The 19,329-nt window shown below is 40.4% G+C and overlaps 1 protein-coding gene across 1 annotated transcript in view; it reads right to left on the reverse strand.

Moving 5' to 3' along the window:
• Positions 1-19,329, reverse strand: part of CSMD1 (CUB and Sushi multiple domains 1) — a 2,093,217-nt gene that overhangs the window by 728,204 nt on the left and 1,345,684 nt on the right. Inside the window, exons 8-9 of the mRNA XM_075063712.1 lie at positions 15,428-15,515; positions 1,504-1,628 (exon numbers count right to left, since the gene is read on the reverse strand). Coding sequence (XP_074919813.1) covers positions 1,504-1,628; positions 15,428-15,515 — 213 coding nt within the window. The remainder of the gene's footprint in view (positions 1-1,503; positions 1,629-15,427; positions 15,516-19,329) is intronic.

Raw genomic sequence — 19,329 nt, forward strand, 5'->3', positions numbered from 1 at the left:
ATTGGTCCTGCTTTGAGCAGGGGGATGGACTAGATGACCTCCTGAGGTCCCTTCCAACCCTGATATTCTATGAGTACTGTAAGCAAGACAAGAGAAGTTAATACTCTACTCCAGTTGAGGTCTAATCAGCGTGGAGTAGCGTGTCCAGTTCTGGGCACCACATTTCAAGAAATATGTGGACAAATTGGAGAAAGTCCAGAGAAGAGCAACAATTGATTAAAGGTCTAGAAAATATGACCTATGAGGGAAGATTGAAAAAATTGGGTTTGTTTAGTCTGGAGAAGAGAAGACTGAGAGGGGACATGTTACAAAGCAGAGGGAGAAAACCTCTGAGGATAGGACAAGAAGCAATGGGCTTAAATTGCAGCAAGGGCGGTTTAGGTTGAACATTAGGAAAAACTTCTTAACTGTCAGACTGGTTAAGTACTGGAATAAATTGGTCAGGGAGGTTGTGGAATCTCCATCATTGGAGATTTTTAAGAGCAAGTTAGACATACACCTGTCAGGGATAGTCTAGACAATATCTTAGTCCTGCCATGAGTGCAGGGGACTGGACTAGATGTCCTCTTGAGGTCCCTTCCAGTCCTATGATTCTATGATGATAGTATATGTTGCATTGTGTAATTTAATTTATGAGATGGGAACACAGAGTACTGGCATCTTTGAAAGCCTGTCTATATAAATAGAGGTTGGCCCCTGGGTAGTGATGGAGACAGATTCTGCAACCAGGGAGGCAATGTGTCAATAATAGTGCCATCTTCAATTATGTCCATTGGCTTGCTAATTTCATCTGTTATCATGCTTGTGTATTAGGACAGCAAACTAATATGGTATTACTGCAACTATTCAGTAGGTACACTTCTCTTCACCCTGCCAAGGGGACACAGATGACACGCATCAGCACTTCAATCCTGGCACCACCACCCTAATACCAGCCCAGTAGGCTCACTCTCCAGCCTCATCCTTCCAGTCCCCTGGTTGCAAAGGTACTCCACATCCATAAGAGGCAGTAGCTATGCCAACAGGAGAAGTCTTCACACTGACATAGCACTATCTGCACACTGGGTTAAGTGTGTATAACTATGTCATTTAGGAGTGTGGATTTTTCAACATAGTTATACTGATGTAAGTTTATAGGGTAGACCTGTCCTAAAACAACAAACCTAGCAGCTCCATAGAGGCTGGCTGCAATTTGATCCTCATAGTGTTGTACAGTATTTAGCTATGCAAATCACATTGATCTCTAGGTTTGGGAGTGTCTCTAAACAGATCATCATCCCTTTAGAACTGAATTATACTATTTTTTTTCTTTTAACAATTAGGAAAATAGAGGATTCATTTAACATCTTTGTTAATTATCTAATGGAGGGGGTCAAAAGCATACTAAGAAAATTTGCAGATGATATTAAATTGGAAGGACTTGCAAAAATCAAAAAGGGCAGGGAAATAATACAAAGAGACCAAGTTTGATTTTTAAAAAATGTTAAAGGAGTCAAATCTTACCACGACAGATCGGTCTGTGGTCACTCCAAGCAGCTAGCGTATCTGTTACTCTCTGGCAAGTGATGCTTTTAGAACCCTGGAGCACATAATTATCCTCACAGGAGAACTGTACACTTGCACCCACCCTGAGAGTAATGGAAAGAAAAGGAGAAAGATTAGGTTTATTACAGAAATCCTTCAAACAACTGCAGCACCGCTAATTCAAGATCCAAACAAGCATTTAAGGAAAAGTTATCTTTTTTCCAGACAAGAAAGAGCTTATACTCTACAGAGTAAGAACTGTGAATGTAATCCAGCCACCATTGAGTGAAAAAATGTAAAACTCACTGTGCTGAACTAATCCTCTTCTGAAACTTACTTCAGAGGGTTAAACCAGGGATAAATTTGGTCTCAAATGTAGGGAAAGATGATTACCGTTACTAGAGGTGAAAGTGGGCCAGTAGAGGTCAGTACACATGCCAGTAAGAAGAGGTGAAAGTGGGCCAGTAGAGGTCAGTACACATGCCAGTAAGAATAGTCCTGTACGCTGCCCCTTTTGCTGACAGAGTGGGGCAAAAGGGGAAGCTACCTCAGGGCCTGGTGATTTAAAAGGGCCTGGGGCTCACAGCAGCAGCCAAAGCCCCAGGCCATTTAAATCGCCACCTGGGGCTGCTGGGCTGCATGGAAGGACTGGCTGGGGGAAGCTGACCTCCAGCTCCACCCCTTCTGCCCAAGGCTCTGACCCTTCTCGGGGCCTGGAGCTGGGCCCCCATACCGGTAAGTCTTTTAAGTTACTTTCACTCCTGTTACTATATATGGAGAAAACTTACTATATAGACGCTCCCTGACTTACACAAGCGTTCCTTTCCAGGATGCTTGCATTAGTTGAATTTTGCATAAGTCAGGAATGTATCTTTGACAATTACACACAAAAAAAAAGGAACAAAACTTATGGAACTTTTTCCGTAAGTGCAGATTTCCATAAATCAGCTTTGCATAACCTGGGGAGCGTCTGTATAAGTAATTTCAAAACCAATGCATGCGGTCTAGACAACAGTCCAAAGAACTTTTACTTCAGTGTCAGATAGAATAGCTAGATGTTTTAAAGGTCCTACTAAGCACTGGCACAGATCTGTAACAATAAAATCTCAAAAGTATATGAGGGGCAGTTTGAGGCATAAGTAGTAGCTATATTGCCATAGCTGCTTTTAATATTACATCCTGAAATGCTATTCAAGATAGCTGCTTGAAAACTTTTCTAACAATATGTTTTCCCATCAGAAAAGGCTGATTCAATTAAACAAACATTTTGTGGGAACATAGTTTTCATCAAAATTTTCAATGAAAAATTATTGAAATGATTCATTTTGATAATGTTGAAATATTTCACTTTGATGATATAACCTAGACTTAATGCAAACAGAATAGTTGCGTCAAAGTTAAAACTAAATAAATTTAATTTTTAAAACAAAATTAAAGGTTGATTATTTTTTTTCCCCCAAGAATGAAGCGTTGGAATTTCATTCCACAGAAAATTTCAAACTGCACACCCTTACCTGTCAAAGTCATGTATTTTATGTCAACCTCATGAAACACAGTTAAATTATATAGGCTTATTGTTACTATGAGAGTTAAAAAAAATCAGTAGTATAAATGGGTCACAAAATTGTTTGACTTTAAATAAGGGTAGCCAACTTGAAGAGATTGAGAAATGCTGCTTTAGTTGGAATTTGAGTGTGCTATTATTGCCCACTAGTAGCTGAAAGCCCATACTGTCACATAGGTGTGGCAGTTAGTCAAATTATCCACCCTCTGTGCAGTTCTTCCTCATACAACCAATGACATTGTTGCATGCAAATTAGCTGTAGAGTAAGAGTAGTGATTGGTTGAGTTACGTTTGCTATCACAATGGTCTAGGACTCTTAGCGTAGCATAGGGACATGCCTTACTGTATCTGTACACTGTGTGAGTGTAATTCATATTGTTAAAATGGCAAGTTTCAAAATTCTCCCTCCCACACACACACACCTACCTCTGAGCGGGGCTGGGGAGGGAGAATAATGGCAACTTTTTTCTCTCCCCTTTACCACTCTTTTTTGAAATTTCAATTTGGATTTGAATCAAAACAAAAAATTTGAATTGAAGCTAGACACAAAAAGATTCATGACAAAGAGAATCAATACAATAAGTTTTTTAATTCTCATAGGAAAATATATGAAACATTATGCCCTCCACCCTGGATTCCAAAAACCCTCATGCAAATTAAGGAACATGGGAATTTTTAAATAAATCCATTGTATATTTCATTTAATTTTTTTAAAAACTAATTAGGTAAGTTGCGACTTCCCCCCAAAAAGAAGTTGGCATTGACTCAATATTGAGTTGATTCTGTTCTAATTAAACAAATATTAAAAATCAGTGGAAAATATGGTGGGAGTACAAGGCTGAGCATTAATTTAAATGACATTTCTTCCTCACATTTGAATTCACAGACAGACACACTCTCTCTTTTACTAAACTTAAGTACAGTGTTAAGTGTTAGGTGGGTGGGTCGGGGAGGGAGCAAGGGGAGTTCGAGGAAGGAACTAACAGGTTAAAATCACAAAGCACACAAGAAGGTATTGTAATATTAGAGTGTCATTATTATGTTTAAAACTATGAAACCCTTGTCAAAGGACTTGTCACCACTGAATCAGCAGTGTCTAGACTGACTTGAAAATGAGCCCTCTCCCTTTCCATCAATCTAAATCACTAAGTGTCTTAACGCAGTCTTGGGAAGCTGTTGAATAATGTGCCTTTTCATATGTTGCAGTTCAGCAGAATATCTACAGTCATCATTCTTAGCATTCAATAGCAGCTTCTAGGGTCTTTACTTGAAAATACAAAAACATATTACCTTTCTTTTGTTCTTCACAAAATATTTCATTTTTTCCCAAAATCAAAGTAAAGCAAAGAACAGCATTATTTTACAAAGAGAATAGCTGAATGTGTTATTACACAGAGGGAAAAAATCCAATTGAACTTTTTATTTTTGTATATTCAGCAACTCCTTTATGTAGCCACTAAATGGGAGTCCTAATACACAGAATAGTATTGTTTCATGCTGTTTGCAGGTGAGGAGTTAACATTTATGAGGCAAGGAATAATCTCGGCTCTCTCATAATCCTACTGGCTACAATTGGAGAGGCTTTTTATTTCAGAAAAATAGGACTTTGGATAAATGACAAATGACTGAATGCACTGATATACAAGTTTTTTTGTACAGGTGGTGTTACCTGATTTGCCCGTTTATTTGAGGTATGCTCATTTATTAGGGTTACTCTTTGGGGGGGAGCGGGGAGATCCTGTAATTCTATCAATGTAGTGCTTGTGTCACTTGTGTTTTCACATGGAGCTCTATGTCTCCCTTCTGCAAGTCCCCTCCCAAAGGAGCTAACCTGCAGGACCTAGGTTCTCCAGGGCTGCGTTCTTCCAGTCCCAGAACCAGATGAATGAACACATACACATTCCCTCTCTCTCTCTCTCTCTCACAGAGCACGTCTAAGTGGACTGGGTCAATCAACACTCTCAAGCTAACCACTTATATGTCCCTGGACTCAGTGGGCTGGGTCAAGCAGGATTTTCAAGATGCCACCCTTATATGCCACAGGTACTGCACTGGAATAGAGCAAGCCTGAGCAGGCTGGGTCGAACAACACTTCCAGGCCGCCACACTTGTATGCCCCTGGACTCAGCGGATTGGGTTGAGTAGCACTTCCAAGCTGCCACCCTCTTATGTCACAGGTTCAGCATGTCCCTATCCCCACTTTCAAGTTACAATTGCTTGGGTAGTAATGCACTTGATAAGCAAACCCCACAGTATTTTTAGATGCTACAGGGATCTTCAGCTTAGGTAAGAGGAAAGTTGGTGCAGAGTAGCTGGGGAAGACAAAAATGCAACACAGTAAAGTTCAGTGAGAGAGGGAGGGAAGCAACCAGCTTAACCATAAAAGTTATTTATTGAATAATAGTGATAACTACACAAAGAGAGCCTAAACAAACATAACTGTTACATTATAACAGATTATAAATGCCATATATAGAAAACTATACCTGATCAAACAAGTCAGGGTTAAAAAGTTATACCTGAGGTAGAAAAGAGAGAGAGAGAGAGAGTGCGCGTGAGCACACACGCTTGGATCTCACCACTCCATGAAGGTTGAACTGGTCGGGGTTCTCAGGTGATGGTGGTAGTTCAAGGTCCCAAGTGCTCGAGACAGGCACAGCCCCCAGCATGATTAGTCAGGAGAAAATGAAGTCCCAGTGGAACTGATGCAGAGTTTGGATCCAGGTATCAGAACACTTATTCGAGCAAAAATGGTTCAAGGGAGAACACTAGATTTGTTTATGGGTAAACTGATGATTCAAAGGTTTTCTTTATGCTAGACAATAGAAACTGATAATTCCTGGCTACGGGTGATGTTCCTTCAAAGGGGCTCACAATGCAATCAGGCAGCTTCAGTATTTTGGATATCGATTAAGGATTCATTACAAGAATTATTCTGATAACTACTGAGCTGGGTGTGTGCAGGCATAGATTCACTAACATCTGGAGCAGAGATTCCCCCATGATGCAGTGCTTCCTTACTCTTCTGGTTCCAGAGCTCAGTGCAGTTCTTGCCTTAGAATCTCTGTTCTCCATTCTGTATGCTAATAGAGATGCCTCCCTGTCTCATCTTTGATGCAGATGAGGCTAGGGGAGTTGCCTTAATCCTATCACCCTTGTCAGGAAGAGTGTCTCCCACTGCCTTTTCATTGCTTTCTGTAAGCCTTTCCCCTGATCGGTTTTAGTTCAAGCTGAGGCTGGGGGGGGGCACGCTTCATGAGTCATACAGACTACATACTGCGCTCTGGTTCCCCAAGAACACAGAGCTGACTGGTATCCCTGGTTATATGCTACTCGCTGTACTATCTGAATGGATTTATCCTTACAACAGTCTTGTTAGGTAGCAGAGTATTATCTCCCCAGGGTCAAATGTGGGGGAGTGGAAAATAGAAGTAGCATGGTCTGCCCACAGTCAAAGCTTCATCCACAAAATAAGTTCCTTTCACTGGAGACACCATTCACTTACACCAGATGTTTAAAATATGATTACATCTACTCTGCAGTTCCTTGAGGTTAGCTCCCCTTCAATGTGGTTCAAATACACCCATGTCCTTGCTGGGTTCCTTCGGCCTGGCTCCAACTAGGTGAAGCTGAGAGGCCTCCCTGGCATTACAGTAATAGACATTTTGGAACTGACTCCTTTTTGAGTTTAAAAAAAAAAAAAGTTAATGGTGGTAACTTCAAGACAATTCTGGTGCTTAAATAATATATCATTTGTAATGTAAATCTTTATAATAGGATCCTCCTCCTCACTTTTCACGTGCTTTGATCATCAGTGAAGTAATTAACAATACTGAGATTTAAATGATCATTGGGTTCTGTAGTAACTTTTGTTTGAGATGAATGGGGCAATACATTCCTCAGAGCTATTGTTTCAGGCTCTCAGCAGATTCAGAGAGACCATACATGGATCATATTTTGAAAGATTTTCTCCCCATCATAAGTGCTAGAGTGTTCCTTTTCTAAAAAAATGAAAGCTTACATTCTGGAGCACAATGCAGCAGGTTGGGATAAGCATCAGTGCCTTGTACATGTGCATGCTTGCTCACCATGATGATCCCTATTATCCCCAGTTATACATGGGGAACTGAGACACAGAAAGAATAAGTGCTCATATGGGAAATCTCTCGTAGAGCCAGAAACTGAACCTAGATCTCCTGAGTCCAAGTACAATGTCTCAAACACAAAAGCATCCTTCTTCCCCCATATAACGAGATTATCGGGGTTGACTGAGATAAAGCAAAATAATCTTACCATAAAGTTAGAACTGGAATATATAGATGAACTAAAGCCAAGAGTGAAATATTAGAACCACACTTTCGGTATTAGTACTGTCAGTGGTTTGAAAGCAAAATAACTTGTTTTCATAATCATTTTCTTAAAGTTTGGTTCTACTCTGAAAAGTAGCCCTCTGAAAACAGCACTGTGGAACTGTAGGGGACCATATTTATTGTCTCAATTGTTTTAGGATGAAATTCTCAATTTACAAGTAAACAGATAGGCCCTGGAGGAGAATGATGGGTCTCATAAACAGACAGTTAAGGGTTAATTCCTCTTTTTCTGTAAAGGGGTAAGAAGTTCACAATACCTAGCTGACATCTGAGCAGAAGGACCAAAAAGAGAACAAGATACTTTCAAAGTTGAAAGAGGGGGAAACAGTCCGTTGTCTATGCTGTGTGGGCTTTTGCTGGACAGGGAGAAGGAACCATCCCACTCCTAATTTGTCTTAAAAGTAATTTAAGACATTCCTTCTCTAATTACTCACTACTAACAAGGTAGTGAGTAATTAGAGAAGTAATGTCTTAAATTACTTTTATTTCTATTTGTAATTTCTTTTGCAAAATAGAGAGACAATCAAACTGGGTTTCTGTGTAACTTTAAAATTTTGCCCAGAGGGAAATCCTCTGTGTTTTGAATCTGTTGTCTGTAGGATTATCTTGCTTTCTTATGTCACAGAGGTATTCCTTTCACCTTTTTTTCCCTTTAATTAAAAGTCTTCTTTTAAGAACCTGATTGATTTTTCCTTGTTTTAAGATCCAAGGAATTTGGATCTGCGCTCACCAAGAATTGGTGGGGGGAATCTTCTTGAGTCTACATGGGAAAAAGGGTAGAGAGACTTGGAGGATGGAAATTAGTCAAATCCTGCCAGGAAAAGGGGAATAAGGATGGGGAAATATTTGGGGGAAGGCAGAGTTCCCAAATAGCTCTCCCTCAAACGTTTTTTTTTAAAAACATTTGGTGGTAGCAGCGACTGTTTTGCCTAAGCTGGTAAAAAATAAGCTTAGGGGTTATTCATGCAGGTCCCCTCATCTGAGCCCTAAAATTCAGAGTGGGGGAGCACTTTGACAGTGGGTTTTATCTTTCCCCACCAACTGTATTCAGCTTAGGACCTCAGTCAAATTGAGTTAAGTCTTTATTACAAGCTCATGTTCAGTAAAGTTTCAGATGACAATATTTTGTCTACAGTTACATGTACACATTTTTTGTGTTTCTGTAAGGTTACAGGCAAACTTCCCATTGAAATAATTGGAATCAGGAACTTAGCCTGATTCTATGACCCATACTTACACTGAAAATATCATAGTCAGCATGCAGTTCTAGTAAAACTTCAACAGCTATGTGGAAGTAGAGCAAGAACTGTCAGGGATTTGAAGGGGATTTCAATGCAAACAGTCCCCTCTGTGAGCAAGAGTCAGGGTAGCTGTAACCCTAATAATGCGAGATTTGTAGAAGTGAGGATTGTGTGAGGAGACTGAAAAAGAACTGTGTGAGAAGTTGTTGCGATCTTGTGTTAGATAAGTATGGAATGCAGACTATAACCTAAATAGAGGTGAAAAAAATAAGATATCAGGATGACCTATGTATAAACAAAATGCAGCTGTTGCTCATTATTGTATCTAACAAGAGGTATAAATGCTTGCTGTAATTGTTTATCTGCAGAAAGACCTGTTTAGCTCTCTCCATGTAACTGCTAGAGATGATAAAGTATCTGACTTGCTGCACTCAACTTGAGTGAGAACTCTGTTTTTCTCCGACAGCTATCACAAGTAAAAGCAGAGAACCTGAACTCATGTCTTCCTAAGTAAATTCAGAAGGAAATACATATTTTGGGTTAAGATGGATATTTAACAGTTACAGAACATTAAGTTTTGTTTTAGTAATGTTTCCATTCATCTATTTAGAAAAAAAAATCATTTCATGGAGCATTTCATGCCTGTAACAAAGCTATATTCTTTTGATATTATAGCCCAGAGTCAAACAAACATCTACCAAGGGGAATGATAAAGAGAGTTAATTTTATTTATTGCAATAATCCACTGAAAATTAAAATAGCAAGGAAGATTTATTTTCCGAAACTTTCCCAATTAGTATGTCCCAATGCAAAACCTTAGATGTACTTTTCAAATGAAGTTATTTCTTTTGTTTATAAGCTTAAATATGAAAATGATCAGAAAAAAAAGTGTATATAAAAAGTTTAACATTTTAAAAAAGTGTTTAAAATATGTCCCCAAAGAAAAGTGAAATCCATGATAGGTTTATATTAGCTCAGACCACCTTAACCCCAGGTATCAGAGATATTTAGTAAGTGTACCTGTTCTACAGACATAACATAGTCAGGGTGCAGTTCTGCATGCATGGGAGTTTGGAGATGGCGGTACATTAGCAAACTAGTTCAGTCAGAGCTTTTATCATGGACTTATGTCTCTCTGTATGTAGCAGGCTTATGAAATCAATAGCAATAATTGTTGTGATGGGGCAACCATTATTTTAAAACCAGCCTCAAAGAAGGTGAACACAATTTGAAAACAAGTCTTAATACTGAAAGAGACATGTTTAACTTCACACAAGTGGATGGAATCCTGGATCTATTGAGGTCAATGGTAAAACTCGCATTGAAATCTTGGCTCTGCTGAAGTCACTCTATGAACAGTCGCTGCTGAAGTCAGTGGTCCTACTCAGAGGAGGTAATATAAGGAATATGAATAAATCCTTAAAGTACTGACAGTTAGTTTACAGTTCTAGAGCCTTCCATTTCTTAATGGACTTCAAGAAGTTAGTGGTTTTTGTTTTTTTAAAAATCCACCACCACACAGGAGTTTGTTGCTCTCCAAGTATTCAATGGAATTTTCCTGAAAAGGAAAGAAATTTCCCAGCAGAACAGGTGGAATTTTAATGCTACAAACCTTTTGCTTCCGAAATTAATACACAGATTTGTCATATTTTGGTAGAAACATATGCATTAAATAAATACTAGTTTCTTTGGTTGACTAAATCTCAAAAATCATGGAAAATTCATTTAACATATTGTCTTAAAAATGTCCAGCTTACATCTTAATGCTGTGTATATTTTAACTAATAGTTTACAACATTTATTTATTTAAAATCTGAATTAGAATCCTCACAATTCCATCTAACAAATAAATGAGATAAAGTGGATGTTTTCCCTTAAAGGAACAAACAGTGCTGTCAACATTACAGGATCTAAATACAGTGTAATGAGAGGAAACTGACGTTTCATTTGACTAACACAAGCTGACAATGACTTTAGAGATGTCTTGAAGTTCAGGAGTATCAACAAGCCTATATTTCAACCCTGGTAAAAACAATGTCTCTTGTTTTTCTACTTCTACTAGGATTAATCTACCAAATGGTGGGGGCTCTGTGTATGTGTGTTGCATTTTTTTTTAAATGAAGGCTATTTCCAGAGAAACACAAACCACTTTAATGACCATGCACTTCAACACTACTTATATCATAGGCTAATAGTTTGGACATTCAGAAAGTGCACAACTGGTTTATTGCATTACATGAGTTGTACTGATAGCAGGGCTTGCGCTAAAAGTCGAACTATAAGGATATTTCCCAGACATTGAGATGTATATCTATCTAAAATACTTTTAAAGTTTCCAACATGATCCTCTACTTCCTGTCCTTTCCTAACTGCTCATTCCCTCCCCAGGTACAACAGGCACTATTTAAGACCAAGGTATTAGTCACATTGGGTCTTTTCTAAATTCCTTGAAATAAATTACTTTTCAGATGTCAAGTCTCAGATTGGGTCCCAAACGAAATTGAAAATGTGTGTCTAGACCCCTAAGTAATAGTTAGCAGACACTTTAAATAGAAAAAAACTAATTGAGGTCCAGTTAGTTCATCAGTTAAGCTACCAAATTTCAAGACAAAACTGGCCCTCAACATGCATTAAGTGTGTACTATGCCTTTGGGGTAGCGTTTGTTTTTCCTAATCTCGTTCACCCTACAGCCCAGGGACCATATGGATGTCTTGAAAGAGAAAATGCAGGGGCCAATATTATCCTATTTTGTGAAACTCTCCCCTCTGAATTGAGGGGACACAATGACCTTTCAAGTGAATCACTTCTGACCTGGTCAGCTGCCGAACCTTACTACAGTCATACACAGGGTGGATCACAATATCCTGCAGGAGGATTTAATGCCTTATATTAGTCAGGGTAGCACAAAAACTAGATATGACCTCCTTTGAGTACTGTCTAGAGGAGAAACACGCATTTATATTGGTAGAGAACCTGACCTAAACTTCTTACACGGTACACATTTCAATTAGCCTTTATCCATCTAAAAGGATACAGGGAATACTATAGGGCAGTTTCTTTGTTCAATAACTTGTGGCACTAATAAGCACTGAGTTGTTAAAGAACTGTTGAAACACTTTTGAATATAGGGATTGATTAGTGAGGCAAATTGGACCATTCAGATGCAAGTAATAAAAACAACGTACATTGCAGTTCCAATATATCAATGGGGAAATGTATTAAAGAAATACTGAAAAAGACAGTTACTTTTTCCATAACTTTTGTTCTTCAAGCTGTGTCTCTCATGTCCATTCCATATTAGATGTGTGTGCTCACCACTTGCACCAGGGCCAGAAGCTTTTCCCTCAGCACTATCCGTAGGGGACCAGCTCTGGCACCGCCTGGAGTGGTGCTCACATGGCATGATATAAGGGGCACTGCTGGCTCCCCCCATCCTCAGTTCCTTCTTGCCAGAAACTCTGACAGTGGGGAAGGAGGGTGGGTTGTGGAATGGACATGAGCAACACATCTCGAAGACCACCAGTTATGGAAAAGATAACTGTCTTTTCTTCTTCGAATGCTTGCTCGTGTCCATTCCATATTAGGTGACTCCCAAGCAGTACCCCTGGAGGTGGGTAGGAGTTCATGAATATGTGGATTGCAACACAGCTTTGCTAAACCCAGCGTAGTCTCTGGGCTGCTGAGTGATGACATAATGCACCACGAATGTGTGAACAGAGGACCACTTTGTGGCTTTACAGATGTCCTGGATAGGGATGTGGACCAGGAAGGTCACCGAAGATGCCTGAGCTCTAATTGCATGGACCTCTGCCAGGTCATAACAGGTCCTTATGCAAGAGGTGATCCAGTTGGAAAGCCTCTTTGAGGACACCGGAAGGCCCTTCATCCTACCCACTGTAGCAATGAAGAGCTGAGTTGACTTATGGAAAGACTTGGTATATTCTAGGGAAAAAGCCAAAGCCCTTCAGACAACCAGCACATGAAGATGCCTTTCTTCTCTGGTCTTGTCTGGTTTGGGACAGAACATTGGGAGGAAGATGTCCTGGTTCATATGGAAGGTAGATACCACCTTCAGCAGGAAAGCTGGCTGGGGCTGCAGTTGAACCTTGTTTTTGTAGAAGACCATGTATGGTGGTTCTGAGGTTCAAGCTTTAATCTCAGAGACTCGTCTCACTGCTTCACTGCCACCAGGAAAGCAACTTTCCATGACAGGTGGGAAAGGGAACAGGAGCCCAACAGCTCAAAGGCCGTGCCCGTGAGCCTAGAGAGGACCAAGTTAAAATCCCACTGTGGGACAGGGATCTGTACCTGTGGGAAGAGTCTTTCGAACCCTCTCAGGAATCTGACCAACATGTCATGGGAAAACACAGTCTGGCCTCAGATCGGTGGGTGAAAAGCAGAGATGGCCACGAGATGCACTCTAATGAAAGTGTATGCCAGGCCCTGGTTCGTCAAATGAAGCAGGTGGTCTAAGACAGACTGAATGGAAGAGATGCCACATTCAGATGCCCAGTGCGAGAACCTCATCCACTTCACCAGGAAAGTCAGTCTAGTTTCCAGAAGGACCTGTTGGACCTCCTCTGAACAGGTCTGCTCCTCCAGGTTCAGCCATGCAGCACCCATGCTGAGAGCTGGAGGGACGCGAGGTTGGGATGTAAGAGCCAACTGTGGTCCTATGACAACAGGCCCGGTTGGTTGGGCAGAGGCCAGAGAGGACCCACTGTTAGGTTCAAGAGCATGCTGAACCAACTGGTTTTTGAATGTTATAATTCTTGACGTCTGATTTGTGTCAATTTATTTTTTTATGTAGAAACTGTCCAGTTTGGCCAATGTACATGGCAGAGGGGCATTGCTGGCACATGATGGCATACATCACATTGGTAAATGTGCAGGTGAACCAGCCCCTGATGGCATGGCTGATGTGATTCAGTCCTATGATGGTATCCCCTGCATAGATATGTGGACAGAGCTGGCAACAAGCTTTGTTGCAAGGTTAAGTTCTTGGGTTAGTGTTTTTGTTGTGTGGTAGGTGCTTGCTGGTGAGTATTTGCTTCAGGTTTGGAGGCTGTCTGTAAGCAAGGACTGGCCTGTCTCCCAAGATCTGTGAGAGTGATGGATCGTCCTTCAGGATAGGTTGTAGGACTTGATGATGTGCTGGAGCAGTTTTAGTTGGGGGCTGAAATTGATGGCTAGTGGCATTCTGTTACTTCTTTTGTTGGTCATGTTGGTGCCACAAGTACTCCTGTTCTTTAGTCCTGTCTGAGGCTCCCGACACTGAGTGGGCAGCCTGAGAAGGCTGGGTGAACCCCCAGGGTTTCCATGAGTATCATGGTGCCAGCCACTGTGCTTGGAGCCATGAGATAGATTTTGGTGCTGATAATGTAGGCGGCACCACAGGCAACAGAGGCTGCTCCACAGTTAGGGAGCCCTGCTCTGTGATGGAGCTATGGCCGGAACAGTCACTACCAGGTGACCAGGACTGGTCAGAGTGACGGCTCTTATCTGACCCATGCTGGTCACTGCTCCTAGAGGTAGATGAGATGAGCAAGACTAATGTCTTGGTTGTGGCCTCAGGGACAGACTGTGTTCAGCAGATCAGTGTCGGAAACTCTGTGATCTATGCCTTATGCTACCTGACTGGTAACAGGACATCGAGTGGGACCGGGAACTATCACGAGCTGGTTTCTGGGAGAAACTTCCTGAACGTGACAGTCCTCATCTTGGAGGCCAATGATGGCGGTCATGTGACTGGTGGCTTCAGTCCCCCAGTTGGTCCCAGGATCTGGATTGAGCTCTTGGCAACGTGAGGGGTTGGTCTCTGTGATCCTGCTGGGGGGTGTCTGCCCCACGGGTCTGTGCCAGACTACTGGCAAGATACGCCTTGAATCCTGCTGTTAGTGCCCAAGTTATGGGGACCGAGCCGGGCTCTGCTGAACCTGCCTCTCTAGCTCTGAGGCGTGACGGCTTTGGGCGGATGAGTGGTGGTGGGACGTCCCACAAGATAGGGAATGATGCCACTGAGGTGGAGATCTATGCAGAGGTCCCAAGATAAGACCAGGGTACTGCCGGAGCCAGCGTGAGTGGCACCAGAAGCACCAGGATCTCCTGAGCTGCCTGTAGGGCTTTGGGCATTAATGGTACCTGAAGCTGATAGAGGCCTGGCCACAGCAGGTGCTCCAGGAGGGGATGCCCTATCATAGGGACTTTGTTTGCTTTATCAGTCTATCAGTGTCACTAATATATCAGAGTTAAAAGCATTTTTTAGTGTTTGTGAGAGTTCCTTCTGCTTTTTCTGAAGTAGTAACTTTATTTTATTTTATTTTATTATTATTATTATTATTATTATTATTATTGTGAAGCAGAAGTGGGAAGTACAATATTTCTTGACAATCCACTGAATGATAATCAATCTTTTGTGTTGCTAAGGAGTATTTAAAACTTGGAGGACACTACTTGATTCTAACTTCTAGCAAAAACCAAGTTGTGGGTGCTGACACTGTTCCTTTCCATTTACAGTGAGGACACTCAGTATTCTACAAAATCTCCAGCATAATGAACTGTATTTCCCAGAAACCTGGAAACAGAACTCGAATTCTGCAAGAATTGGAGTCTCTTCTAGCAGCTTTCAGAAATGGCCTCTTTTGTAGCTTTTATACAAACTGCATTCATCTGTAGTTTACCTTACACCTAAAAGCCACTTCCACTCCAACACACACACAATTCCTACCTGAAGTCAGAGCCTGCTCTCTTCCCATTCTCAGGAATTCCAGGATCAGGACACATGTCAGATGTGACTGCATCCCCACCTTGACTCACTTAAAAAAAAGAAGAAACAAAAAGAATAGTTAGTCTTAAGACTAAGTAAACGATTCTTCACCCATCCACACTTCAAGTTCTATGGGAGGAACATTATCTATATGCACAGTATATTTTTCAGGAAGGTAATATAAAGACAAAGTGCATCTTAATATACATTTGTTTCATAGATTCCAAGGCCAGAAGAGCCCATTGCGATAATCTAGCCCAGGGATCGGCAACCTTTGGAACGCAGCCTGTCAGGGAAATCTGTTGGCGGGCCAGGACAGTTTGTCCACCTACAGCATGTGCAGGTTTGACTGATCACCTCCACTGGCCGCAGTTTGCCGTTCCAAGCCAATGGGGGTTTCAGGAAGCGGAGGCCCAACCCGTGCTACTTCCCGCAGCTTCCATTGGCTGTGAACGGTGAACTGCGGCCACTGGGAGCTACAAGCAGTCATACCTGCCGACGCTCAGATAAACAAAGTGTCTCATGGCCCGCCAGGGGCTTATCCTGAAAAAGCCATGCACCGAGTTTGGGAGCTTCTGTTCTAGACTAATCAAATAGCTCCTTAACCCTTTTGGTTAGATAAATAGATTTTGCTCCAGGCATAATTTTCAATCTTTTAATCATTCTCGTGGCTTTTCTCTGAAACCTCTCTAATTTATCAAAATCCTTCTTCAATTGTGGGAACCAGAAATGGATACAATATTCCAGCAACAGTTGCCCCAGTGCTAAATACAGAAATAAAATAACATCCTGAGTAGTACTAGAGAATCCCTGCTCATACAGGATAATGCCAGAGTGTTGCATTATCCACTGTGAGCCCCAAATCGTTTTCAGAGTACTTCTTCTCAGCTAGAGTCCCCCATTTTTTAAGTTGGGCTTACAGTCTTTGTTCTAGATATATACATTTAGCCATATTAAAATGCATATTATTTGCGTAAGGCCAACATACAAGGAAATCCACATTCAAATCACTCTGAATCAGTGACATATCCTCATTATTCAGTGCTCCCCCCAATTTGTGTCATCTGCAAACTCAGTGTTGAAGTTTTCCATCCAGTGCATTAATAAAAATGTTAAATGATAAAGGACCAAGAATCAGTCTCTGTGGGACCTCACTAGAAACACGTGTTCAGTGGGATAGTCTATTGATTTACTCCTGGCTAACTCAGAAATATGTGAAAGTGCAATAGCTGCTTGAAGTCTCCATTGTGCCCTTCCCACCTCATCAGGTAGAACAGAGTCCATATTACACACACACACAGACACACGACAAATTTGTATAAAGTTATGGTCCTCACAAAACTAAGATTCTGATTTTACTTGTAAAGTGTGAGACTGTTTTTATCTTCTATCTAGAAAGTGGTAACTTAGTTATTTATGTAAAATGCTTAAATATTACATTGATTACAAATATAGAGAAAAAGGTATACAAAATACCTTCACAGTTTATGGCCTTCACAAAAATGAACATAAATACAGTCAGTCTCTCTCGTGCTATCACACACACACCTTCCCTTTCTTCCTCACTTCCTTCCATGAAGAATAGAAGAAGAAAAAAAATGTGTCATCTTCAGAATTTCTGAAAACCCTTTAAGGATAAGGTAGTACTCTCTTTCTGAATATAGACAGTGTACTTAGTTGAAATGTTTTAGCAGCACAGAATGAATTAGACAGGCCTGAGTGGATTACAGATGACAGAAGACAGCATTACGATTGAGAGGTGATGGGAGATTAGATGTAAATTTCTCAAGCAGTGATAGGCTTTTGAATGGAATAAGGTGGCATAGAGATGCATAGTGACAAACAGGTTATGTACAATCAGAAGATAAGAGCTATAAATCCTGACTGCCTGTTCCAGCAGAATCATGGGCAATTAATTTATCTGAAAGCTAAAGCTTTATACAAGATGAGAAATATTCACGGAAATCAATTCATATAAAAAAAGGCATTGCAGTGCTACAAAAATACAGCTAAGTAAAAAGCTCTTGTAAGTGCAGAATTTCTTGCCCCAAGTATAGCTTCCTCCTAAAATTGATAAAATTGGAATAATTATGGTACATTTAAATGTCTGAATCACCTCCATTCTTGTCTCAGAGAGGCAATGATTTTAAAGATATAGAAAATAGCAACACCCACCAGCCTATCAGAGTTAAAAACTGTATTTATCTCCTTTCTCTGCGATACAGTATATTGTCTGTCCCAAAAATCCTCTTCAAAATCAGCTGATGAAAGATTATGATATATGAGAGATGTATTTCCAGATATTGCTTAAAAAAGATTTCAGCTGTGAAACATAATAGCCAACTTAAAGGAAGTTCCCCTTCCTGGTATATTGTGATATAAATCAAATTGTTATGAATAAAAACCCAATTCTGGAGCTTCTGACTCACAGTATTTCCATATCAACGTATTCAATGAACATTTTGTCTGTCCAAGGTGACGATCAAGGAAACATTTCCAGGCTAAGGGCCTGATCCTCCAGTAGTTAATTCATGCAAATAAGTCTTATTCAATAGTACTACTTGTGTGAATATGAATTATTCCATATCAGCATTGTGATTAAGAATAAGACAAACTAGTTCATAAACAAAAATACTATTTATTCTTAGAGTTCAATTTTGCTAGCTACATTTATTCTTTCAGAAGAGTTCATCTCTAAATATACACAAAAAGTTTGTTACAAGGAGTCAATTTTAAAAGCATGGTTATGGTCAGAAAACTGCCCTTGATAAATTAACCACTTCCTGTTGAATATATGCTTCTAACAATCTCTAATCTTCTTATATTTCCTCAGGTTTCTGACAAAGTCAAGTATTTACTACTGTCATAAGAACATAAGCATGGCCCTACTGGATCAAACCAAATGTCCATCTAGCCTAGTATCCTGTCTTCGGACAGTGGCCAATGCCAGGTGCCACAGAAGGAGTGAACAGAACAGGTAATCAAGTGATCTATTCCTAGTCGCCAATTCCCAGCTTCTGGGAAGTATAGAAGTGTCATTATAGCTAATGTTAGAGTAAGCTGGATTCTATTGTGTCCCACACATTCTCAGGCAAACACATTCTGATTCCACAGTGTTAATGCTGATAGCAAACTCGAAAGCTTTATTTTCAGATATAAAGTTAAGCAGCCAGAAAAAAAGCCACATACAACTGATCAAAAATGTTTTCATTTGTCACAGCTGCAAATTTGATAGAGCTATTTTTCAAGATTAAGAACTAGGGAACCTCAAGATAGTATTTTCAGTCACTTTAAACCTTAATCATAAGCACTCTTACAACAACAGGAGCAACTCTGCCTGTGTTATTGGTGGTTTACGTGTACTATATTTTTGAATGACACTACATGCCTCTTATTTGTTTAGGAATAAAAAACAAAACACAACACATTGATTTTAAATGAGAAGGGACAAAACCTAAACAAGCTTGTTTTCAGAGGTCCATAATTATGGAGAATCTTTTGTACTTTCCACTGGAGAACTCATTTGTAGCAGTGTGTTGAAATAAGCAAATAATAAAAATTAAAAAAGGAGCTGGCAATTTTACTCCAAGTAATTTTATTGTTCAAAATGGTTTCTCTGTATCATATCTCCACAAAGTGGCATGCTTTTCCTCTTTAGACCATCTGTACTGGGTCAGACTAATGTCCATCTAGCCCAATATCCTGTCTTCTAACAGTGCCAATGCCAGATGCTTCAAAGGGAATGAACAGAACAGGGAAATTCCCCATCCTCCAGGGATCCATCCTGCATCCTCCAGTCCCAGCATCTGATAGTCAGAGGCTTCGGAACTCCCAGAGCATGGGGTTGCATTCCTGACTATCTT

The sequence above is a fragment of the Chelonoidis abingdonii genome, chromosome 3 (assembly GCF_003597395.2).
Source record: "Chelonoidis abingdonii isolate Lonesome George chromosome 3, CheloAbing_2.0, whole genome shotgun sequence".
Classification (NCBI taxonomy): Eukaryota; Metazoa; Chordata; order Testudines; family Testudinidae; genus Chelonoidis; species Chelonoidis abingdonii.